Genomic DNA, 26,919 nt, shown 5'->3' with positions numbered 1-26,919 from the left:
CTTTACTTCTGCAAATAACTTGACGAATTTGAAACTCTCCTTTCATTAACTTTATTCCTAAAACGTTGTATTTAACCAAGGATAAATGTTAAGTTAACAAAATGAAAATAAAACAATAACCCTTAAGCAGAGTAAATATAGCCTGGTCCCAGATCTGTTTGTATTGTTTTGCCAACTCCATTACCAAATGAAGCAATAGAATTGGCAAGACAGAACAAACATATCTGGGACCAGGATAGAGTACTCCCAGCTAGCACATAACGTTCTGAGAACCATATGTTTCTTAGAGCTTGGTGAGAGCGTGGTTGTCCTATGATTATTTTTATTTTTATTTTATTTTACATTATTTTGCATACAACCTTCTCACAACTTTCTGGGAATGGTGCAGGATAGTTGCTTGGATTTGGAACATTCTCAGTACATTTAAGGAACTTGACAAAAACATTATTTTCTTGCTATTTCATTACTTTAACAGAACATTTCCTAAAAGTTCATACATGGCTACATTTAAGTAAAATGTTGGTAATGTTCTAGGAATGTTCTCCAACTGGTTTGACATTGGGAATGTTCTCAAATAGTTCAGAGAATGTTCAGAAACAACGTTCTTCTGTGGGAATTTCAGTACTTCAGCATAACGTTTTCTATAGGTTTCCTCATTGTTCTATATAAAGTAATGTTCTCAGAACGTTCAGAGAAAGTTAAGAAACAACGTTCTTCTGTGGGAATTTCATAAAACTTAAGTAACGTTCAGAGAACGTTCTAATAATATTATTTAAAAACAAACACATTCCATTCTTAGCATCAACTAAACTATCTCTATACTCTATCTTGTTAAGTGTGTTCAGGTTTGTTGGCCGCGGCCACTAATTGGCCATACCTGATCTTAATGAGTGCTTGTTTCCTTTGAAATGGGGTCTGTTTGAATAGACTAAAATGAACAGCTTTGAATTAGTAAAAACAAACAAGGCATGCTAGCTCCATCCTAGTGGCGCAGTAGACTAATTCCATGGATAGAGAACAGAAGATCATTGGTTAAAATCTCACTGAAGCCGTGCAACACAATATATATATTTTCTTCCCATTTATGCTATCTGTGCTTAGAGTTCAAAACAGTTAAACTAAGCTACCAGTGTTATTAAAAGTCTTATTGAAACATTCAGTGAACGTTTTAAGGAAGTTATTCAAAACCTTAGTTCAAAACTTTCACAACATTTAGAGAATGTTCTCAGAACGTTATTTAATTACCTTCAAATAACCTATAATTTACATTATCAGAACGTTAATAAAACCTCAGAGGAAAACTCTCAGTGAACCATAGTAAAACGTTCTCAGAACCTTACTGCAACCTAAACATTTACTTTCCCACAACAGGCAAAATGTTCACCTCCGTTCTAAGAATGTTTAAAAAACATTCAGTTTTACCGGTCAGGAAACGTTTAGCTTCGTTCCCAGAACCAACGGGAAAACAAAAACATACGTTCCCACAACTTCCGAGGAACCAAATGTGCTAGCTGTACTGTAATTATTCTGTTTTCAGTAAAACTCCAACCATACCGTCACTCCAACGGTAAACAGAGAGTATCGTCAGGTAAACACAACTACCGGTTAGCATATATTGTATTATTAAACTATCTGCACGCAATTCAGCACAATTTCCAACATATCATGCAGTGTATCTAGGGCCAGGAGTTTTTCCCAACCTAGATGACGTGACCAGAAAAAAACTCTGGGCCCTATAGTACAGTAATATCCTAATACTGTAGCTAGGGCCTCCCAAAATGTTCTCGGTCAGGTCACGTGGTCACGCAAAACTCCTGGTCTCTAAGAATACTGTATCTGCAGAAAGTCTTGTTGTCCGACACAAAATCAACGAAGGAAAAATAAATAAATAAAAACCAATGTTTTTAAAACTGAGCTAAGTCACATGAGCGGGAAATAGAAATATGAAACAACAATGTCTTCTTTGCATCATCAATTCACTAGAGGGAATGTCTTCTTAAAGAGATAGTTCAGTGACTTTAACATATTTACTTATTTGTTTCCTTACCTTTAAAGCGGTCTATGGACAAAATAATTTGCCGAACTATCCCTTTAAACTATGTTTTGTAAACCTTCATTAATTCAGATTCAAATGAACAGGCCTTCATACTGTAAGTCTGTGTCTCAATTAACAACAGCCTCTGACAAGTTGAGTTAAATACTTTTTGTGCGTTGTTGATCGATAATGCATCACATAATGTATCACATATATACCTTTTATATCAGATTCCCATGAACAGACCTTGGTAAAGTTAGCCAGGTTATACCAGACTGAATGCAGCACTAACCATTGTTGGTCACCATTCAATCTTGTTTAACCAGGCAATTGGTAAAGGCCTTTAGTCTTTAAACCAACCACAGTCTCTTACAAGTTGAGTTAAATACTTTTTGTGCGCTGTTGATCAATTATGCAGCTAATGCACCACATATACATTTCCATAGCTTGTATAGCCAGAGGAGTAGAAATTATTTATATAGACACTGTAGCCTAATGAAAGCTACTAGCCACAGGTGAGTTTCCAAAAGCCTTTGTAGCTAATGTTGACTGCTATATCTTTCCACAACCCGGACACAAGAGAGACACAGATATAAATATCAATGTTTTCCAGTTAAGGAATGACATTTGTCAAATGAAGCACTTTGTTGTTCAACAAGTGGTGTGAGTATGGTTGTCCAGAGAAACAAAGTACCATATTATTAGCTATGAAGGCTTTGGGAAACCCATCCCATATCAGGGCTAGATATTCAACAGCTTATTATGACAACTCCTCTGTGTGGCAAAGCTTTAAGGTAAGTCAGCACAAGGGTGATATTATTGAGCTTTTGAAAACGCCATGCCATGCTGCTAGCGAATGTTTCACTGTCACTGTGTCACCCCACTCTCAAACACAAAACGACAAGTCCAAGTCACGTCTCTAAACCATCTCCCATTGGTCTCCCATAGCAACCCCAACAAGCGTTCTGGTTTCTCATAGCAACGTCCGCAGCAACGTCCAGCATCCAGCTACACTTAGGTATCCAAAACAAATGTTTGTTTATATATATACTTTTTTTTAAACATTTGTTTTGGATAGACCTACCTAGTTGTTCCTGCCATAACCAAAACTATAGATGCACTGTTGTGCACAGGGTTTATCCAACTACACTTCTTTGGTGAGTTTGTCGGCGAACTCGGCCATGATGTCATGCACCCAGATGTCCCTCTCCTCCTGCGAGGTGTCGACCAGGAAGACAGTCAACTTCCTGTCCCAGGGGTGATGCGCTTCCTGTACGGCCTCCAGCTGGGCCACCAACGGCTTCTTCTCTACGTGGTTCCGGAACACAATGGAAGCCTCCTCTGACCACTGCCTCGGCTTCACTCCTATTGGTGGAGAGAGAATGTCAGTCAATAAAGTTACATTCCTATTGGTGGACAGAGAATATCAGTCACTAAAGTTACACTCTTATTGGTGGAGGGAGAATGGCAGCCAATCACACAGCCTTATACCAAAATAATTAATGTAAAGTATAAATATGTTATGTCAGTCCACCAAAATAACAAATACTGTACATCAGCATTGAATGCTGAAAACGGTTAATATCCTAGCAATAAACACGCGGTATAACAAATAGGCATTTCTACATTCAATGGCCGTGTCCGAAATCTGTGTTGCCTACTACTTACTAAAACTACATAATGTGTACTATTCTTACTACATACTATTTAGAACGTAATGTTTAGCAAAAAGATCAACGTACTACTCATCCATAATGAGAAGGCATCATCTAATGTGCGATTCTCTTCCTCAATAGTGTGCAGCAAATTTTACTAGAGGAAAAGCCGAAATGAGTATTTACATTTTAGGCAAATTAGCAGACGCTCTTATCCAGAGCGACTTACAGGAGCAATTAGTGTTGAGTGCCTTGCTAAAGGGCACATCGACAGATTTTTCACTTAGTCAGCTCGGGGATTAGAACCAGCAACCTTTCGGTTACTGGCACTACAATCTTAACCACTAAGCTACCTGCCGCTCGTATGACATCCTGGCATTTAAAGCACACAGAATGTTCTAAATTTCACATACTATAAAACTTTATATTTTCTTATACCCAAAAAGCCTACTATTTAGAATGGAAGTATGGGCATTCGGACACAACCAATGTCTATCTTTGCCACCAGAGGCCTCACTTCTCCAAGGTTCTGAATTAATGGAATTATCAGTAAAGGTCCAATGCAGCTTATTTTTTTAAAATATCAATATCAAATCATTTCTGGGTAACAATTAAGTACCTTACTGTGATTGTTTTCAGTTAAAATGGTCAAGAATAAACAAAAATAGCTTCTTAGCATTTCTCAAGCAAGAATTTTGCAAGGATTGTCAGGGAGTGGTCCGAGAGGGGAGGGGAAAACTGAAAACTAGCTGTTATAGGTAGAGAGGTTTGGAACTCTCTTTATTATTGGTCTATTAACTCATTTACCGCCTGGTGATGTCACCAGGCAGACCAAAACTCCATCTCACAAAAACAGGCTGAAATTTCAGTATTTTAAAACAGCTCTTACAATAAAAGAGCATTATCATGAGTTTCACAATTTCACAGTATTATTCCAACCTCATAGTATGGAAATATATATAAAATACAGGAAAGTCATGTTTTTGACTGCACTGGGCCTTTAAGGCCCATGTGACACACTACTAAGTGAGGGTAGGGATGCTTTATTTGTGTGTTCACAACAACAACAACATCAATGACAATGACAATAACGAAAACAAAACAGCTAGTTTTCAGTATGAAAAAATAATGTATGCACTCACTAACTGTAAGTCACTCTGGATAAGAGCATCTGCTAAATGACTAAAATGTAAATGTAGGAACACAGACACATAAAGGAACACAGACACATTTTGAGGGACATAACTATTTTTCGAAAGTGTGCCAATAACAAGAACCACTTTGCTATATTGAGGTGCATAGCAAAATCTAAGGTACAGAATATGGTTGCCGGGAGGGCGATACTTCCTTAGTTACCTGCGAGTTGTGCAGTGATGCCCTGGAATGGCAGCTGTCTGAACTCCTGGATAAGTGGGCGAAGCTGGGTGCCGCTGACCAGCTCGTGTTTACCGTAGTCCAGCTCATAGACAGACACCAGGCCGTTGGTCAACACTCCCTTCACCAGCACACGGTGCCAACTAGGAGGGCACCGAGAGAGGTCAGAGGTTAGAAGTCAATTAGTCAAGTTCATTTAGTTCATTCAAGTTAATCCTTAGCCTGGGAGCCCAAATAAACTAGATGACTAATCAAATGAATGAATGCAGTCAGACTATCCCACTAGAAGCCCTACCAAAATCCCTCATACACACTTGAAATCTACAGTGCCCACACATACTCCCAAGACACATTCCCACCCCCTCCCACCCACTCCTCCCTCTACTCACTTGTTCTCCACCTTAGCAGCGTATATCTGATTCTTCTCCACTTTGAGAGGCTTCTCCTCTGTTGTATTATAGTACAGGATCATCTCTCCCATCAGAACTACCAGCTTGTACATATCTCTCCAGGGTTGCAGTACGAAGTGACCCGGGTGGCAGGCCACGGACACATAGATATCCATGTTGTGACCTAAAGCAGAGGCGAATATTTGGAGAGTTTGGACATTGAGGTTTCAGCATTACGATGCATAAAACAGGACAGGGGAAGGGGGGACAACAGATTAGAGGTTGGAAACAGCTAAGCACAAAACACAAGTACACTTTACTTTTCAGATAAAAAAGAAACATTATGAAGCATGTAAAATATAAATATATGTCTCTGACCTGCAGGAGGGAGGTCCAGCAGCGGGGGTAGCTTAACAGGGGCGGTAGATGAGGGAGGTGGGGGAGTCCCAGGAGGGGTGCTTGTACCCCCTGTTGGCCTGGGTCCCGAACCAGAGTGGGCGCGTCGTAAGTGGGGCTTGGTCCCATTGGAGCTGGGAGTGATTGTGGTTGTGGAGGTGAGGGAGGCAGTGGAGTTACAGGTGGAGGTCTTGGAAGGGCTGTAATAAGATAAGATAGAATATACTTTATTGTCAATTGTCACAGAGACACTAAAATGTGTATTTCTCCTTTATCCAAACCCCACGAGAGAGTAGAGTTGAGCGCAATGACAGGAGATTCCACACTGTGTAGGAATCAGGAATCGTCTCCCAGCCCTACCTGTGGCTGCTTAGGAAGACGTCTCCTTGGTGTTTGAAGAGGTCAGAGGTGGCCATTTGGTGGTTGAGGCTCCTCGCGGGGTCGTGGAAGTTCTTGTCGGTGAACAGGTAGACATGGACTACGCTGCGTTTGGTCTTGTCCAGCTTGGCTATCTGTGGAGGGATAGAGAGAGCGGGTGGAGAGAGAGAGAGAGAGAGAGAGAGAGAGAGAGAGAGAGAGAGAGAGAGAGAGAGAGAGAGAGAGAGAGAGAGAGAGAGAGAGAGAGAGAGAGAGAGAGAATTCAGAGGATTTCAACTGTAGCCCTTTGCTGCAGTCAATGACCAAAAGCGCCCTCTTTGGCCTCATGTGTGGAATGTTATTAATATTTTTCATTTAAAAAAACAATGAAAATCTGGTGTTTCTATGTCAAATAGTTTTGTTATATTTCAGTCTTCTGTGATGTACAGTACCAGTAAAAAGTTTGGACACCTACTCATTCAAGGGTTTTTACTTATTTTTTACTATTTTCTACATTATAGAATAATAGTGAAGACATCAAAACTATGAAAAAACACATATGGAATCATGTAGTAACCAAAAAAGTGTTAAACAAATCAAAATATATTTTATATTTAAGATTCTTCAAATAGCCACCCTTTGCCTTGATGACAGCTTTGCACACTCTTGGCATTCTCTCAACCAGCGTCACGAGGAAGTGACCTGGAATGCATTCAATTAACAAGTGTGCCTTGTTAAAAGTTAATTTGTGGAATTTCTTTCCTTCTTAATGCGTTTGAGCCAATCAATTGTGTTGTGACAAGGTAGGTAGCCCTATTTGGTAAAAGACCAAGTCCATATTATGGCAAGAACAGCTCAAATAAGCAAAGAAAAATGACAGTCCATCATTACTTTAAGACATGAAGGTCAGTCAATCTGGAAGATTTCAAGAACTTTGAAAGTTTCTTCAAGTGCAATTGCAAAAACCATCAAGCGTTATGATGAAACTGGCTCTCATGAGGACTGCCACAGGAAAGGAAGACATTTACATCATTTAGCAGACGCTCTTATCCAGAGCGACTTACAAATTGGTGCATTCAACATATGATAGCAAGTGGGACAACCACTTTTTTTCTTCTTTTTTTTATGGGGGGGGGTGGGGGAGGGGGAGGGGTAGAAGGATGACTTTATACTATTCCAGGTATTCTTTAAAGAGGTAGGGTTTCAAGTGTCTCCGGAAGGTGGTCAGTGACTCCGCTGTCCTGGCGTCGTGAGGGAGCTTGTTCCACCATTGGGGTGCCAGAGCAGCAAATAGCTTTGACTGGGCTGAGCGGGAACCCAGAGTTACCTCTGCTGCAGAGGATAAGTTCATTAGAGTTAACGGCACCTCAGATTGCAGCCTAAATAAATGCTTCACAGAGTTCAAGTAACAGACACATCTCAACATCAACTGTTCAGAGGAGACTGCGTGAATCAGGCCTCGAATTAATGCAAATAAACCACTACTAAAGGACACCAATAAAAGAAGAGACCTGCTTGGGCCAAGAAACATGAGCAATGGACATTAGACCGGTGGAAATCTGTCCTTTGGTCTTATGAGTCCAAATTTGAGATGTTTGTTCCAACCGCTGTGTCTTTGTGAGACGCAGAGTAGGTGAACGGGTGATCTCCGCATGTGTGGTTCCCACCGTGAAGCATGGAGGAGGAGGTGTGATGGTGTGGGGGTGCTTTGCTGGTGACACTGTCTGTGATTCATTTAGAATTCAAGGCACACTTAACCAGCATGGCTACCACAGCATTCTGCAGCGATACTCCATCCCATCTGGTTTGCACTTAGTGGGACTATCATTTGTTTTTCAACAGGACAATGACCCAAAACACACCTGCAGGCTGTGTAAGGGCTATTTGACCAAGGAGAGTGATGGAGTGCTGCATCAGATGACCTGGCCTCCACAATCACCCGACTTCAACCCAATTGAGATGGTTTGGGATGAGTGTGACTGCAGAGTGAAGGAAAAGCTGCCAACAAGTGCTCAGCATATGTGGGAACTCCTTCAAGACTGTTGGAAAAGCATTCCTCATGAAGCTGGTTGAGAGAATGCCAAGAGTGTGCAAAGCTGTCATCAAGGCAAAGGGTGGCTATTTGAAGAATCTTAAATATAAAATATATTTTGATTTGTTTAACACTTTTTTGGTTACTACATGATTCCATATGTGTTATTTCATAGTTTTGATGTCTTCACTATTATTTTACAATGTAGAAAATAGTACAAATAAAGAAAAACCATTGAATGAGTATGTGTGTCCAAACATTTGACTATATAAAGTGTAATATTGGGATGCAAACTGATAATTGAATACATTTCAACTCTATATCTGACACGGTACAGGTGACTTCTTTTTAAACCCATAACCATGTGTGTGAGGTGTATACTTTTGTTTCAAAGTAGATTTGTTTAAGACTACCAAGAATCACTCTGTGTGACCCTGATTTAGCCCACTGCAGTAAAAGGTTAACTTTACAAGAAATGATGAAATGGTCACTGGTGGAGTAAAAAAAACAATGACTATATCATGTGTCTAAGTGCAGATTTACAGCATGTGTTTGTGCATGCGTATGTGTGTGTGTGTATGTATGTGTATGTGTGTGCATACACGGGTGTGTGCGTTCATGTACCTTCATACTACAGTCAGTAGAGTTGAGCACGGCGTCTCGGAGCCACTGAACAGCGTCTGGGGTCCAAGAGCCCACTCCACTAACAGCCAGGTCAGCCAGACAACACTTCACTGCCTATAGAGAGACTACTGCACATCAGACTACATTACCCAGACAACCCTTCTTTGCCTAGAGAGTGGGCGTGTTCGAGCGGATCACTTTAATCAAGTCAATGACCATCATTGGTCACCGCCTTTCAAAATATGTTGCATTATGGTTATATGATCAAAGTTCAAGCAGTTTTTGATGAAGTCGCCTTCAAGTTGCTGCAGTTGCTTCTCACCAACTGCACCATGCAGACATCACTTGCATTGTGGTTGGCTCTATTGCAGGGTTCCCCAACTGTCGGCCCGCGGGTGTTTCTATTTGCCCCCCCCCACCCCCAAGGTTTCTGAGCAACAACAAAAAACAAAAAAAATATATATATATTTTTGCATTTTCATTGTTGGACATAAAAGATCATTTATATTAATTGAAGAAATCTGTTCCCAAGTATTCCCACGCATAATAGAGAGACACGTGATAGTATATAAATGTAAGCAAGGTTTGAAATGATTATGTTTTAGTCAAACATTATATCTGTTTGGGCTTCTTGCGGTTAATTTACAGTCTACTAATTATTTGTAATTATGTTCCAGCCCCCCGACCAGCCGCTCAAGACAAAAACGTCCCGTGGCTGAATCTAGTTGACGATCCCTGCTCTATTGTCAACCAATCATTAGGGAATGTTTGTTTGACCCACTTGAGTGTGACCCAAGACATGAATTAAACAGGAACCAACTTTTCCACAATTCATGTATAGAGTGGGTTTGTAAAAATTAATGTGATATTTGAGTCTCTCTCTCACCAATTGATTGTACAATGTACACACATATATTTTCAGTTTGTCAGTGTGTGATATGGGAGTTGGAGAAATGTTTATTTCGACATTATAAAGAACATCAGTTTACTACAGTTTACCATTCAAAACACACCACATCAACATTCACATCACATCAAGTTTACCAGGAAGTCAGACTACCTGAACACCTACAGGCCTTTGTTTCAAAGCAAAACAAGCTCATAACAAACCACACACACCATCCCCCGTCCCACACATCATCTCTCCTCTATCCTCTCATGTGCTGACCTGTGGTGGGATGGTGATCAGATCGCGTAGGAAAGGGGGCGGGACTTCCCTTAGTTCAAACACCTCCACCGAGGCCTGGACCCCCAAGTCTATGAAGAGGATGTCTAGGACTCTGCTGCCATGGAGGTTGGTTATCTGTAGGAAAGCAGCGAGAGGTCATGAGTCTGGGGTATCTCTGTATCCACTGAGTTCAGCTCAGTTCATCTTTCTTTAACCAGGACAGTCCATTCAGCAACAATTATCACAGTTTTCCAGGGTGTCCTGGGATCGATAAAAATAATACAAATTATATAATAAGATAAGTGAGGTTCACTCTCAAAGACAGAACACTCCTGGATAAAGGACTGAAATTAACCATCACCTCTTTTCATTCTGGACCAAAGTGTAGACATCATTCCTATTTGGCAGCAGCTAGCAAAACGTATATATTTGTCTCTGCCACATCAGCTATACAGTATTGACTCTGAGGTAATAGTATCCATCTCACCTCCACGCGAGACCATTTGCCTTTGTAGCGTGCTAGACAGCCTTTACCACAGAACGGTCTGGACACCAGGAACTCTGATGTCACCTGCCACACAGAAGAGATGATGTTATCAATATGAGACAGGATTATGTCATCAACGTGCGACAGATGCAGGGCAAAAGAAACACGTGGTCTACGGTGACTCAGCCTGTTCAAGCAGAATATTTCTGGTCACAGTCAATATTTTGTATATAACAACAATACATCAAGATAATAACAAAATACCAGATATATGTAATATTATGTAGCCTGCCCTTGTGCTTTGTATATATCTGTATTTTATGCATCTGAAATAACCTGAACAAGCGGTTTTAGTGAATTATAACTGGGGATTACAGTAGTTAGTAGTATGTGGCCAGTAGGTCAGTCCCAGTAGGTCAGTTCCAGTGTCATGTGATCAGATTAAGTGGCCTGTGTCTTAACCCCCAGATTATGCTCCTTAATCTCAATCTGGAAACAACTGTCTGCCACTATGCCTCCTCAGAGTATAAGGATGAGAGACAGAGGCTCTCCCACACACGCATGAGCGCACACACGCAGGCACACAGGTACCTGTGAGTGGAAGTAAGCCTCGGTCTTCTCCAGTATCTCAGTGAGTTTGGCCAGGCCTCGAGATGGGAGCTGGCAGCATATGGTCCCATCTGAACACACACTTCTCACCGCCACGTTCATATAGGCACTGTTTACCTACATGGGGAGAGAGAACCATGGCTGGGTTAGACATGATCCCATTCCACTTATTAAAACATTTGAAGGTGCAATCTGGCATCTGGGAATCTGTTCAATGGTTAATTAAAGGTTGAAAACGGCAAAGTATTTAGATATCACCCAAGATTAAAATAATAATAACTGCAAAACATGGATCAGTACAGTATTGATGAAGGATGCTCAAGAATGTCTTCAACCCACTAACAGCGAATGACAATAACAGTAGCCCACCTGTAGAGGGATGGCCAGGGTCTTGTCCTGCAGGGCTTTGATACAGGCAGTGTACTATAATATATTCTACTCTACTTTACTCTACTATACTCTACTATACTCTACTATGACAGTGACCGACCTGTAGGGGGCTGGCCAGGGTCTTGTCCTGCAGCTCTTTGATACAGGCTGCGTTGATGTTGACATCATCATCCTGCGACGTGTCATACAGGACCACCAATGGGGTCTGCGCTCTCTCAAGGATCTCAGCCAATAGGATCTTTCCGCTAGCCATGGACTCAAACTTCTTCAGAACAGCAGGCTCCTGGCAGAAAGTCTCCAGACCTGGATAAGAAAACAGAGACAGACAGACAGGCAGACAGACACTTCATTCAGAAGAAGAAAACGGAATCCAACCCTCAACCTGCAACACTATTGTATAAAATCAAAAAGCCTGCTGTAACTTTGTGAAGATAAAAAAAATATATATAACTGTCTGAGAATTCAATCAAAACTCACCAGCTAATTTACACTTGGTGGCCTGGAAAGGCAGCTTGAAAAACGTATCATGCAGCTCAAACACTTTGGCCTTGCTGATGACTTCCGAAAACCCGTGATCCACATAGTAAACCTATAGATTCACCAACAGACACAAAGAGTATGTGTGGAAAAAAGTAGAGAGATGCAATTCATTTTCTAAAATGTCAAAACCTAAACTCTCATCCTATCCTCAAACCATTAACATGGCACCATAGATTTATAATATGACAAATAACCTAAGCAATAAATATCCATGTATCTTTATTCAATTCCATTGCCTAAGTTTCAACCAATTGACCTCACCTTGACCTTGTCGGTCATGACCTCTATAACTTGTGCTCGTAGTATCTCCTCCTCCTCCTCAGCCCTGACGGCTGCCAGCTGACCAGAGGTTGGAGAGGCCAGGGGAGTACAACTGTTGTTGTCTTGGCAACAGTAGAACTCTCTCATCTCATCCTCCAGAGCCTCCTGGGCCTGGGAGTAGCCCTCTCCTATGTACCTGGATAGAGTTAATACACACAGGTATGAGCAGATACACACACACATGCACATCGAGAAAGAGAGGGAGAGAGGGGAGCGGGGTTAGGAGCGATAAAGAGGAGGACGAGAGAGAGAGAGAGAGAGAGAGAGAGAGAGAGAGAGCACAACCACATTTTATGGGACAGCAAAGTCATTTTCATTTATTTTCAGTGCTGTAAGTCCAGCTCCAACAGTAACAAGGGGCTGGTCAACAAACCATGCTCTGTTCATAATATACCATAACGACACAATTGGCCCTCAGAGCAAGCACCAATCACCCATAACCAAACAACTGGCCCTCAGAGCCAGTACCAATCACCCATAATCAAACAACTGGCCCTCAGAGCTAGTACCAATCACCCATAACCAAACAACTGGCCCTCAGAGCCAGTACCAATCACCCATAACCAAACAACTGGCCCTCAGAGCTAGTACCAATCACCCATAACCAAACAACTGGCCATCAGAGCCAGTACCAATCACCCATAACCAAACAACTGGCCCTCAGAGCCAGTACCAATCACCCATAACCAAACAACTGGCCCTCAGAGCCAGTACCAATCACCCATAACCAAACAACTGGCCCTCAGAGCCATTACCAATCACCCATAACCAAACAACTGGCCCTCAGAGCCAGTACCAATCACCCATAACCAAACAACTGGCCCTCAGAGCCAGTACCAATCACCCATAACCAAACAACTGCCATAATAGCCTGTGCCTATTACAGTGGTTCTTACCTGAGTATGACTCCGTTGGTATTGGTAGCTTCCACCACCAGCACAGAGGGGTACTCCTCCCTGGGGATGAGGAGAGGAGGTACAGCCTGGGTACTGAGCCTCCTCCCTACCTCATCTCTGGCCCTGCGCTCCTCCACTGACTCCCTCCTGTTGCAGCTCTCCTCCTCCCTGGTCCTCTTGTACAGGATGGCCCTCTTGGGGTTGTCTGGCATAGGGTAGTCTATGGTGCAGAAGTCGGAGAGCAGCGAGAGATTCTCCAGGACGTGTTTGGGGAGTTTTGTCTTGTACGTGTCCAAGTAGAGTTTGGGTAAGGCGTGGGCCCATAGACCGTTGCTGTATTTCACTAGGAGCTCCCCGAGCTTCTGTTTCAAGTCGGGGGAGAGGGTGGAGGGGGAGGCTGGGGGACTGGGGGAGGAGGAGGGGGGAGTGAGGGGGAGAGGGCTCATGGTGGTGGTAGGGGGGCTGGTAGGGGGCTTTGACTGGGGTTTGATGTCCGTGGATGGGGTGAAAGGGGCGGATGTGGGGGATAGGACTCTGGCAGGGACAGGGGATGGGGTCTGTGTATGTGTTAGTTCTTTAGCTGGGTATAGGAGTAATTCTTTTGGGTTACTGCTGCAGGGTTTCTCTACCTGAAACAGAAGAGAAGGCCAGATCCTCTTCAGATACATAAAACAAGCAGATCTAAAACACACTCTAAAACGATAATACAGGAGTAATCAATCATATAATAGAACATATTTCACACCATATACTATACAGCTGTGGGGACCTACAGGCTATTTGACTAAGAGAGTATCAACTTTTATAAAAGATGATGGATATTCATCATTATGCTGTATTCAATCTAAATATAGTAACATGTATTTACTCAATGCACCCCTGTACAATATCAGTATTACACTTTTGCAAACACATTCCATTTATTTATCTTTCCTCTATTCATACTCATTAAAAGATGTGACCTATAAATAAAGTATCCAATTGAACGTACAGTGCATATGTGAGTCCAGTGCTCCAGATCTTTGAGTGCTTCGCTAGGCAGGTCCTGTTTGTACAGTTCTCTGTAGAGCTGGGGTAGTTTAGACACCCAGAAGCCATTACTGTATTTGTTCAGCACTTCTCTGAGACGCCCCTGCACCTGCTGGGGACTGTAGTTCCCACCGGCAGAGGGGTTGTGGTCCTTGGGGGAGTGGTGGGACTTGGGCTTCCCAGAGCCAGCACTCTCATTGAGGTTTGAGGGAGCTGAAGGAGGAAATAAGGGGAGGAAGACATTTTAGGTCAAGCGTATGTTGGTTAGGCATGGATTTGTATGAACTTCTACAGGTATATCCTGGTTATTGCACAGTTTTTGGGGTGATATGTAGTATATACAGTGGGGCAAAAAAGTATTTAGTCAGCCACCAATTGTGCAAGTTCTCCCACTTAAAAAGATGAGAGAGGCCTGTAATTTTCATCATAGGTACACGTCAACTATGACAGACAAATTGAGGAAAAAAAATCCAGAAAATCCCATTGTAGGATTTTTAATGAATTTATTTGCAAATTATGGTGGAAAATAAGTATTTGGTCACCTACAAAAAAGCAAGCTTTCTGGCTCTCACAGACCTGTAACTTCTTCTTTAAGAGGCTCCTCTGTCCTCCACTCGTTACCTGTATTAATGGCACCTGTTTGAACTTGTTATCAGTATAAAAGACACCTGTCCACAACCTCAAACAGTCACACTCCAAACTTCACAATGGCCAAGACCAAAGAGCTGTCAAAGGACACCAAAAACAAAATTGTAGACCTGCACCAGGCTGGGAAGACTGAAACTGCAACAGGTAAGCAGCTTGGTTTGAAGAAATCAACTGTGGGAGCAATTATTAGGAAATGGAAGACATACAAGACCACTGATAATCTCCCTCGATCTGGGGCTCCATGCAAGATCTCACCCCGTGGGGTCAAAATGATCACAAGAACGGTGAGCAAAAATCCCAGAACCACACGGGGGGACCTAGTGAATGACCTGCTGAGAGCTGGGACCAAAGTAACAAAGCCAACCATCAGTAACACACTACGCCGCCAGGGACTCAAATCCTGCAGTGCGAGACGTGTCCCCCCTGCTTAAGCCAGTACATGTCCAGGCCCGTCTGAAGTGCATTTGGATGATCCAGAAGAGGATTGGGAGAATGTCATATGGTCAGATGAAACCAAAATATAACTTTTTGGTAAAAACTCAACTCGTCATGTTTGGAGGACAAAGAATGCTGAGTTGCATCCAAAGAACACCATACCTACTGTGAAGCATGGGGTTGGAAACATCATGCTTTGGGGCTGTTTTTTCTGCAAAGGGACCAGGACGACTGATCCGTGTAAAGGAAAGAATGAATGGGGCCATGTATCGTGAGATTTTGAGTGAAACCCTCCTTCCATCAGCAAGGGCATTGAAGATGAAACGTGGCTGGGTCTTTCAGCATGACAATGATCCCAAACACACCGCCCGGGCAACGAAGGAGTGGCTTCGTAAGAAGCATTTCAAGGTCCTGGAGTGGCCTAGCCAGTCTCCAGATCTCAACCCCATAGAAAATATTTGGAGGGAGTTGAAAGTCTTTGTTGCCCAGCGACAGCCCCAAAACATCACTGCTCTAGAGGAGATCTGCATGGAGGAATGGGCCAAAATACCAGCAACAGTGTGTGAAAACCTTGTGAAGACTTACAGAAAACGTTTGACCTGTGTCATTGCCAACAAAGGGTATATAACAAAGTATTGAGAAACTTTTGTTATTGACCAAATACTTATTTTCCACCATCATATGCCAATAAATTCATAAAAAATCCTACAATGTGATTTTCTGGATTTTTTTTTCTAATTTTGTCTGTCATAGTTGACGTGTACCTATGATGAAAATTACAGGCCTCTCTCATCTTATTAAGTGGGAGAACTTGCACAATTGGTGGCTGACTAAATACTTTTTTTCCCCACTGTAAGTCCAGGACTCTGTCCTGACCAGGCGACTATTAGCCTAGGGCCCAGAGAAAAACTCCTGGCCCTAGGTACAGGTGTAGCTTGTCTAATAACGATGTGTTACATTGCGAGAGACTTTGGTGCCTCAGGGTAAAACAAAAAAACGGTTTGTTTTCATGGATCTATCTCTTATTAGTAAGAAGAACGAGTTTGTAGGCTGAAGCTAAACTGTAATGTTCTTGCTTTGAGACGTGTTGCGTTTAAAGGACAGTAATTTAAAGGCCAGGAACCTGAGGGGCCAGTCAAAGCTGTGTTAATGACTGTTTGAAGAGGTTCTAATTCCTGGAAAGGCCTCAGATGTAAAAACGCATCTCTGAATGAGGAAATACATCCCTGATTAGAGTGTAAGGATGAAAACAGCAATGCCGTGTACCTTGAAAACCCTTGCTTTAGGACATACACTGAGCCACTTTTACAGAGTCCTACTTACTGTTGCTCTGGGTATTCCTGGATAGGTGAGCGTGCACTTCCTTCTGGAACCGTGACGGAAGGGTCATCCTTTTGTTTGACCTACAGAAAAAGAAAAGAGAGAAAATTAAGTGTTGACTTTGAACCGTTTCTACTGTATCCCTCAAATGATAGGGAGTCTAAACATACACTTATGAACCAATGGAGGACAATGGATGAATAACAAACAGCTTTCATTTTTTCATTTTTTTTTTCAGTTTGAAAACATAATTTCAGTTTGTGTCCCCATTTCTCAACCAAACATAAACTTTGGTGGAAGAAGCCAGCAAAATCACTCAGTCAACCCAGTCAGTGCTAGACTAGACTAGACTGTCCTCTACAGTATTCTGTACACACTCCATAAACAATACCCCTGTGCTCTAGAGCCTAGATGCCTGAGATATCCTCATAGAAATTCCTAGAACGGTCATCCCCATTCAAGTCCATGGGTTGGTGAGCCTTCCTACGAATTCCATTTCTATTGGATGGCCTCTCTGATTACACCATACTACCCATAATGCTCTCTGATGGGAGTCTCTCCATCCCCGAATGACCTTAGACAATAGGGACATAACATTATGAATACATAAGCTTATACAACTGGGTCGCCGGGTAGAATAGTACTGAGGCACCATAAACAGGCCTTTCATTGGCTACACATTGGCTACACAACCCCAGACATACATAATTGGGGCCAATAGTTTGTCATAACCACATTATGTTGCCTGACTGACCAGGAAAAACTCCTCTAGTTGTAGCCTATGAGTTTTTTTCTAATCAGGAGAGGTCATATGCTCAGGACTCCTGGCCCCACTGTATATAAAACTGAGAAGTAACTTTGACTGGAATCTACCTTAAATTATTAGAAAATAACTTAAACTATTAGAAAATAAATATTGTAAACTATGATGGATTGCTATAACTGTTAAATTATATTAGCCCCAACAGTTAACAGGAAGCCAGACAAACTTTAGAGAGCGAACAAAATGTGATTGACCCCACAAACCTTCACATACCACCAGTGCGTGACTTAACAAAGGCCAAGCGATCAGTGGCTGCACCACCCAGAATGTTCCTCTAGTTGCAGATAAAAGTGTGTTTGTGTGTTTGTGAGTGTGTATGTGTCCGCACTCCTGTGTGTGTGTGTGTGTGTGTGTGTGTGTGTGTGTGTGTGTGTGTGTGTGTGTGTGCGTGCTGCTTTGTTTGTGTGCTCCCACGCGCGTCCCTCTGCATTTGATCTGAGGCATCAGATGAAAGTGCCCAGACTGTACTACTACAGATATGCTGATTCATTGGGCTGTTAATCTGTAGTAGAATAGGAGAGGGATTAGCCTGCCTCGTTCCTATGCTTTCAACCATGTCACCCCGGTCTCTCCTGTGGTCCATTGTCTGGTGAGAGAGTGCCACTGATACACAAAACCGAAGAGTGAGTCGGGGTGAGGTCAGTTGTTTTCATTAGGTAGCTATTAGCCACATTGTGCTTGAAAAGCGAGAGAGGGGAAGAGAGAGGTGGGAGAGGGAGGGGGGAGAGAGTGTGGGGGGTTAGAGAGAGAGAGGGGTGAAAGAGAAAGCGAGAGAGAGGCTGCTGCGGTCCTGTTGCTACTGCTGAATAAGCACAGAGGAAGGGAAGAGAGGGAGGGGAGAGAGGGAGAGAGAGAGGTAGGGAAGAGAGGGAGAGAGGGAGGTAGGGAAGAGAGGGAGAGAGGGAGGGAGAGAGGAGAGGGAGAGGGAAGAGAGGGAAGAGAGGAGAGAGGGAAGAGAGGGAGGGAGAGAAGAGAGGGAGAGAGGGAGAGAGGGAAGAGAGGGAGAGAGGGAGGAGAGAGGGAGAGAGGAGGGAGAGAGGCAGAGAGGGAGGGAGGGAAGAGAGGGAGAGAGGGAGGGAGGAGAGAGGGAGGGAGGGAAGAGAGGGAGAGAGGGAGGGAGGGAGAGAGGGAGAGAGGAGAGGAGGAGGGAGAGAGGGAGAGAGGGAGGGAGGGAGAGAGGGAGAGAGAGGGGGGAGGAGAGAGAGAGGGAGGGAAGAGAGGGAGAGGGAGGGGGGAGGAGAGGGAGAGAGGGAGGAGAGAGAGAGGGAGGGAGGGAGGAGAGGGAGAGAGGGAGGGAGAAAGGGAGAGAGGGGGGAGGGAAGAGAGGGAGAGAGGGAGGGAGGGAAGAGAGGGAGAGAGGGAGGGAGGGAAGAGAGGGAGAGAGGGAGGGTGGGTGGGAAGAGAGGGAGAGAGGGAGGGAGGGAGGAGAGGGAGAGAGGGAGGGAAGAGAGGGAGAGAGGGAGGGAAGAGAGGGAGGAGGGAGGGAGGGAGGGAGGGAGGGAGGGAGGGAAGAGAGGGAGGGAGGGAGGAGAGGGAGAGAGGGGGGAGGGAAGAGAGGGAGAGAGGGAGGGAGGGAAGAGAGGGAGAGAGGAAGGTAGGGAGGAGAGGGAGAGAGGGAGGGAGGGAAGAGAGGGAGGGAGGGAGAGGGGGGAGGGAGAGAGGGAGAGAGGGAGGGAGAGAAGAGAGAGAGAGAGGGAGGGAAGAGAGGGAGATAGAGAGGGAGGGATGGAAGAGAGGGAGAGGGAGGGAGAGGGAGGTAGGGAAGAGAGGGAGAGAGGGAGGGAGGGAAGAGAGGGAGAGAAGAGAGGGAGAGAGGGAAGAAAGGGAGAGAGGGGGGAGGGAAGAGAGGGAGAGAGGGAGGGAGGGAAGAGAGGGAGAGAGGAGAGGGATGGCTGGCCACACTAAACTAAACCAACCAGTGGGTTCCAGTGCCATTCATTCACGATTCTATTTTCATTCAGGTCATGCACCAAGGAAGAGAGAAAAAAAAGAGGAGGACAGAAGAGGAAAGAAAGAGAAAGAAAGAGACATAGAGAGGAGAGTGACTGACAGATAAATAATCATTGTCTTAGTTGTTTTCGTCCTTTCATTTCCCTGATTCTTAGACCATGAAACAAAATTCCCCCCTCACAGCGATGGCAATGCTTCCAACTCAAAGTGATATTACCTAAACAGAGGAAGAAAGTCTAACTATTTTCATAACAGCACAACAACCTAAAGGGACCAAATAAGAGGCCCTCATTTTTGGTTCCTAGAGAGTCGTTCTACAGGGACAGCATTTTAAACAACCCCAACAGAGAAAAGCTATTCACACTACTAGGCCCCCAAGGGGAGAAAACGTCTCTGTCTTTTTTTTTCCAAGTTTTCCCTCCATTATTTTTAATGTAACTAATTTCAGTCATGATTGGAATTAGTAGAGTAGTCTAGCCAGTCTAGTCTTTCCACCAATACCCACTCACCTCTCTGAGGGCACGGAGGACTTCCTGGTGGTAGCGGTGTTCTGATTGGTTGGTTTGTTCTGGTTGGAGCTCTGATTAGTCTTCCCTTCTGATTGGGTGTCCCTCATGTCCCTCCCCTGTCTAAAGTCATGGTGGCCCCCTGACCGGCCGCCCCCGCCTCCTCCACTTCCTCCTCCTCCTCCTCGCCCCACACCACGACCCCTATGGTCTGGCTGTCTTAGGGAGGTTCTGGGCTTGGCTGGGGAGGAGAGAAAGATAGTGACATCATGATGATAGGAAATACACAAACCAAATCTGGACCTGGAAGCCAGCTCCACTGCGTTTTTTCATTCTGCCCCTCTAATCAGGGACTGCTTTAGACCTGGAACACCAAGTGGGTGCAATGAATTGTCAGGTAGAACAAAAACACAGCAGTAATCCAGACCTCAATTTGAATTCCCCTGGTATATACATTTACATACACGGATAAGCAATGCATGCATACACGCACACACACACTCACACACACACACACACACACACACACACACACACACACTCGCACGCACGCACACACATACACACACACACACACACACACACACACACACACACACACACTCACACACACACACACACAATGCATTAATCTGCAAAAGGTCAGTTGGCAAGAGGATAAATAATACATCTACAAAAGACATTGAAGAAGGGCTGTCAATCTATCTTTAAGTCAATCATAAAAACAGCCGAGTCACTGTAGATCACACCATTGTCATTATTATGCCTTGCTGTGTAGCAAATAGACTACATCATACCTTCTAGTCCATTCTGCAATGACTTCATAACTTATAGCAAGGTTTACAAGTCATAAAACATTCAGTGCGATCGTCATCAAACTGATGACATCGTAGCTTTCTAATCTGCTCAATCATGACATCCTCATACTCTTTTTAAAAAATCCAAACTCTGATTGGATGCCAGATATTCTACATAGAATCCCCCTGCAGCACTAGCATGACACCATAACCATTAACCTAGTTCCGACACCCTATCCAATCCAGAGCCTTCTATTTACATTGTAAAGGCTCTGATTCGATCCAGCCCTAGTATGACATCATCCACATCAGCCCAACCCAGCTGACATGACATCACACAACAAACAGCCCAGCTCTGACACACCACAGCCTGACTCTGTCTCCTCCTGCCTCCCTGCTCCTCTCTTCCTCCCTTCCACTCCTCTGCAGAAACTAGTACTCACCAAGCCTTGCTATTGCTGAGAATGAGACACCACAGCAGAAACCATCGGCAGCCTCCGTATCCCACCGCCTTCACAGAAATAGGCTGTAGCTATAGCTAATTACATTATGCGCTGGCCTGTCTCAATGCATACCAGTGACCCTCCCCCTCTAGGGACACGCCGTCTGAGGTTAGGTGAGGAGACACCGGTGGTGGCGAGACAGAGATGGCAGACACAGCAGCAGTAGTGGCATCACAGTCCCAGAGTCCCCTGGTTTTCGATTTCAGAAAGGATCAATATTCCAAGCTGTGATCAGCCCCTGTTCAGGAGATATGAAGAGAGAGAGAGAGAGAGAGAGAGAGAGAGAGAGAGAGAGAGAGAGAGAGAGAGAGAGAGAGAGAGAGAGAGAAGAAGACGTAGAGGAGAGAGAGAGAGAGAGAGAGAGAGAGAGAGAGAGAGAGAGAGAGAGAGAGAGAGAGAGAGAGAGAGAGAGAGAGAGAGAGAGAGAGAGGGAGAGAGAGAGAGAGAGAGAGAGAGGATGGAGAGAGAATGCAGGAAGAGAGAGGCTGCTGCGTTGGCATGCGAATCAGCACCTCGCCGCTTGCTTCTAAATCCGCTGTTCGCAGCTGCAATGAGACTGCATGAGCTTCTCTCCTCCTCCTCCTCCTCTCTCTCTGTCCGCTTAGTCTCTCTCTCTCGCCCTCCCTCTCTCCCCATCTCTTTTTGTCTCTTGCTCTCCCTCCCTCTCTCTTTCTCTCCCTCCCTCTTTTCTCTTCCTCGCTTGCTCAATCTCCCTTCTCCTCCCCTCTCTCTCCTCTCTCTCTCCCTTCACATCTCCTGAACGGGGGCTGATCCCAGCTAAGAATATTGATCCAAGCGAGGGTGTCTTTACAACGACTGTGTGTGTGTCTCAGTAAAGCAACTCGGTGTGTGTGTGTAAAGAGTTTATTCCAAAACACTATATATCCATTTTCTGAAATGTTGGTAAATTAGCTTTTATTGTATGAAGAAATTATGAAAGAGATTGGTGTGTTATTTCACTATCTAATCATGAAATGGGGCTGTTCAATGACAGACACGTATTTGTTTAAAATCTATCACTTAATGGTTTCATTTCAGTGCAACAAATAATCATGTTTTTTTGCTAAATGCTATATATCCGCCTCACTCTCAGAGAAATAAGTAGTACTGCTAGGTTTTACAGTCAAATATAACAAATAACATTTTTAATAAAGAACTGTACAAATTTTAAATTTGTGACATCAATTTTTAAAACATGTTTTTTTGTATTATTCAATACAGTAATATGAGATCTGTATGTAAAACATTTTCATTTGACATTTTAGTCATTTAGCAGATGCTCTTATCCAGAGCGAGTTAAAGTTAGTGCATCAAAAAAAAAAAAATGTTCATCTTAAGATAGCTAGGTGAGACAAACACATACCACAGTAAAATATACAGGATACGGACATTCCATTCCAGCTAAACAATGGATATATGTGACCGACTGGCTCGATTCGGTCTTATGTAGCAAAATTTGAAATTGTGTTTTTTACAGTGGATAAAAGTAGACATTCAGAGCTAGAAATGGTATATCATACACTACAGTTGAGGAACAATGGGAAAGTAATTCTGCTTTGAAAGTTGATAAAACTTGTAACCTCATTTTTGAGAAAATGGCCTTTGAATGTTTTGGTACACCTACTGGAGAGCTCTTCTTTGTCTACACCCATTCAGCATCGTTCACACCCTCTTAAGCTTTAGCCCCACCCAGCTCTTTAAGGGTTGATCTGAGCGTTCTGTCCTAACAACAGCAGTCAAGAACCCAAGCTAACTGGCTAACGTTGGCTAGCTTGCTAGCTACTTCCAGACACAAGTATGAAAAATGTATGCACTCACTAACTGTAAGTCGCTCTGGATATGAGCATCTGCTAAATGACTAAAATGTAAATATAAACAAATGAGAGAACAGCTCACTGACCATTTTACTCGCACTAGCAGAGCTGGTTAGGTTGTTTTTATGTTATCCAGAGCGTTGGTGATTGCAACTGTGCTGCTGGCAACAATTTACGCTTTTTTGCCAACGTTTACTGACACCGGCCATATTCAACGGGTGTTGAGCGTTCGTAAATTCGTCAGTTATTCTATGGTCTGGCACACTCTGACAAGAGTGCTCTGAAATCGGAGTAGATAGCCAGAGCGAATTTACCAGCTACGTCTATCAACAGTTGTCGCAGTGACATCATTAACGTTCTATTGAAATGGTTACTTGCATAGTGGAGCCTTTTGTTAAGACATGTAGCTAGCTAACTAGCTAAACAATAAACCATAAAAAATCATACACATCTAAAATCTATGAATTAGAAATCAGAGAATAGTATTTTATACACACATGAAGGTACCCATAAGCAATAATTTCTGATGAAAAAACACAAACGTGAAAAATTGGTGGATATAGCATTTTGGAAATAAACTATTAGTGTGTCTGTGTTGGTACAGAGTCTGGTCTTGTACAGGGATTTTATTCTTAGTACCTCTGGTACGGCTCAAAATATCTATAAATTAACTTTCAACATGTCAACGTAGAATTGTACTGTATATCTAGTACATACATTGTCGTACATCATTGTCCCATTGCAAACTTGTGTAGGGCATTGAGTTCAGGCGTATTCTAAAAACAAGCTCAAGTGTCTGTGTAATTTGATAAGTTAATTGAATGTTCCCCAGTTTCAATCCAAAAGGTGGCATTCCATGGAATCAGTATGAGGTGAAATCTCAGTTTCAAAACACTTGAATTATACCTCTCAGATAATACAATAGCAGGCATTCAGTGATAGTCACACAAGCCTCCTCTACTCAGATAAGACCCAATATGCCATTGCCTTTCTATAGGTTTAACGGTTATGGAAAAAGCAGATGGATTTAGGCAGTCAGACAGAGAACCCCCCCCCCCCCACACACACACACACACACACGCCCTACCGTTAAGGACGAGAGGGGCGGCAGGCTTCACTCTCATCTGACAGTTGACCATTTGGGGTCGTCCAGTCTTCTTCGAGGTACGCTGGCGAGCCACCAGCTTTGCGACGTGGGCCGTCTCACCGGAGACCGAGGCAAAACACACCATCTGGAGAGGGAAGCGAGAACACCACACACACACAAAGATGCACACACGCAGACACACACACACACAACAGTTAGCTAATAGCTACATCATCAGTCTGCATTGACTTTTGAACGGGTAATTCGGGGCTAATTAGAATGCTTGAACTGTCCTTTTTATCAAGTGGCTGGCTGGCTGGAAAATAAAGTTATCAAAAGTCAATGATTCTGAACGATTAGCATCCAGCTGGTGTGAGCTAATGAGTGTACCCTGTGGTAACCCTCTCTCAGTGTCTCAGTGTATCAGTTTGTGTGTGTGTGTGTGTGTGTGTGTGTGTGTGTGTTTGTGTGTCTGTCTGTCTGCTCATCCATACATTTCTCTGTTGGTGTTGGAATGTGTGTGTATATATACACTCTCTCCTCACCTCCCCAGAGCGGTTACGCTCCATGCGAACCACGCTGGGCATGCTGTGCAGCAGAGCGTCCAGGTTGCCATGACCCATCTGCTTATGAGGGATCTGTTCACCAGTCAGATCCTTGTATTCAGACTGGAGGCGGGACAAAGACACCCCGGGTCCGCTCTTATTGGCCGTCAGCACCTCCCGTAACATCTTCTTCACCAGCTCTACGTCTGCCATCTTTATAGAACACAAAACAAGGACATTTTATATATGACCATTTCTATTTTTTATTTACCTGGTTGTCCCAGAGGCCAAGAGGGAAGAGACCTGGCACACTGGTTGGTAGCACTTTACATTACAGCACATAGCCTAATAAAGTGGAAATAACATGGTAATAGTTGCTATGGTAACAAAGCTGTAGTTGTAGGCCTATGTTGCTGTGCCTGTCTTTGGGGACAATACAGATTTGTTGTATTAAAAAGGATTGGTCCATTGGGTCAGGGGTGCCTTGTCAAACAGGTTTCTTATCACTAATCTGAGAACACAGCAGGATCTGGAGTTTCTCTGGTGGGTTCCAGTCTGTTTTTGCTAGGGCCCTCCAGTTTGTAAAAGTTCAATGAAGTTTAACCTCAGTATAAACATCAACCAAGTTCAATATCTGACACTGACAAATGTAAATGAAAAATATATAATAATATATGTTTATGATACAATTAGTAACAGTCTAAATACAACTTTTGTAGCCTATAACCGAATATTGTATTAAAATCACGTTCAAACCTAAAATCATAGCCCTGCATTGTTAGCTAATATCAGGTAAATGTAGAAAGCCGTCTCTATATTGAAAGCAATTTAAGCAAATACCTTATTTAGTGTGTTTTTTTTTTTTTTACACTGGTTACTGCAGTCAACATGTTGACTTCATCTCATGATGGACAAATTACGTTTCACGATTAACGTTACATTTCACTCTAATCGAGGGCATTCAGTTTCGTTTATAACTTCAGCACAGTGCACAACGCCCCGATTTGGAATTTGCTGTGGATGCAGTTTGATTTTGCTTCAGATAGACAAGGGTAGAGTCATTTTATCGCAAGAGGATTTAGGGTTTCTTTTCAATTACTTGATTTGATATAAAATACAGACAGTTCTCGAATTTGGCACAGAAAGGCACGCCCTCAATTTTCTCCAGCAACTTTATTTTACGCTCTTTCGACTTCTTGTAAATACTGTAAACCTAAATAAATATGACTCAATATGCCTATGATTTAAGAAGTGGGTCTAAATACAAAATAAAATGTGGATGAAAACCAAACATGTTAAATTGTTTATAATAGGTCAGTGAACGCGTCTCGTGCCACTCTCTCCACAGGAATTCCTCTCCACATAGAATAGAGAACAAGTGGTGACGTAATCTGTCACATCCATACCCTCCATGCCAACGGAGAATTTGATCAAGTTTGCGCTCTATGCGCGGACATTAAAAGCCGAAAAAGCAACTGATTTATTAGGTTAAATTAGGCTGTAAAATACATTCTAAATGTGCATTAGCAACTGTCACCAACAAGCCCCAAGTGTCCTGTCAAGCGACGTTGCGCTCTATCGAGTTCCGTACTCTTGTCACTTCTTGGGACACTCACAGAGCGCTTATCCAAAGCATTCACCGCCACCAAATAGGCTAATATCAAACTGAAATCGTTCATCTATCCTATTTTATTTTAGTGAAATAATTCAATAATCCCATCCAAATAACTCTTACCTTGCTGGGAAGGAATAGAGGGGATGGTGACCCGGTTAACTTATTCACGACCTGTTCGTCACACTCCCTGAAAGTCTAGCCTTGGCTGTCCCGAGCTATCCCCTGTCTCTAACCCAACGCTGCGCTTGAGCCAAACCAAGTGTCTCCCAGCCGCCCGGTAGGTGTAGCCACGTGTGTGTCGTGAACAACATTAGCCTGAGCAACAATGGTGGAATCGGCGGTTCTCATTCAAAATAAAAGTCCCCATTGAAACTGATGCAAACGGATCAAAATAGTGAAAACATGCAACAATTGGACTAGATCATGCTAAACAAGGTTGGAATGATTATCCAACTTCATGTGATTGGCCAGCTTCGCAGCTTTGTACAGGGGGCGATGAAACATGGTTTCCACTAGCTTCCATAGCCACAAAGTCAGATTCCAAAGCCAGAGTCAAAATTGGCACTTCTAGTCA

The 26,919-nt window shown here is 43.4% G+C and overlaps 1 protein-coding gene across 1 annotated transcript; it reads right to left on the bottom strand.

The window, feature by feature from the left end:
* Positions 1-959: 959 nt before the first annotated feature.
* On the bottom strand, positions 960-26,589 carry LOC121571306 (tudor domain-containing protein 7B-like). Its single transcript, XM_045222088.1, has 19 exons — positions 26,466-26,589; positions 24,731-24,943; positions 24,186-24,330; positions 19,988-20,225; positions 16,709-16,788; positions 14,265-14,515; positions 13,274-13,902; positions 12,318-12,513; positions 11,994-12,105; positions 11,617-11,819; positions 11,109-11,243; positions 10,518-10,601; positions 10,031-10,165; positions 8,863-8,976; positions 6,210-6,361; positions 5,832-6,049; positions 5,454-5,637; positions 5,047-5,207; positions 960-3,400 (listed from the first exon to the last, which is right to left on the bottom strand). The coding sequence occupies exons 2-19, from the start codon at positions 24,941-24,943 to the stop codon at positions 3,180-3,182; spliced, it is 3,471 nt and encodes a 1,156-aa protein (XP_045078023.1). The 5' UTR covers positions 26,466-26,589; the 3' UTR covers positions 960-3,179.
* Between the last annotated feature and the right edge of the window lie 330 nt (positions 26,590-26,919).

Source organism: Coregonus clupeaformis, chromosome 8 (assembly GCF_020615455.1).
Source record: "Coregonus clupeaformis isolate EN_2021a chromosome 8, ASM2061545v1, whole genome shotgun sequence".
NCBI lineage: Eukaryota > Metazoa > Chordata > Actinopteri > Salmoniformes > Salmonidae > Coregonus > Coregonus clupeaformis.
The sequence above is the reverse complement of the archived record's forward strand: the minus strand, read 5'-3'. Positions and strand labels throughout refer to the sequence as shown.

Coding starts and splice junctions, on each gene's coding strand:
- LOC121571306 (XM_045222088.1), bottom strand. CDS start 24,943: ATGGCAGACGTAGAGCTGGTGAAGAAGATGTTACGGGAGGTGCTGACG. Junction 20,226..24,185: donor CGCCCCTCTCGTCCTTAACG/GTAGGGCGTGTG, acceptor TCTCCTCCCCAG/CCAAGCCCAGAACCTCCCTA. Junction 8,977..10,030: donor TGATCACCATCCCACCACAG/GTCAGCACATGA, acceptor GTCTCTCTATAG/GCAGTGAAGTGTTGTCTGGC.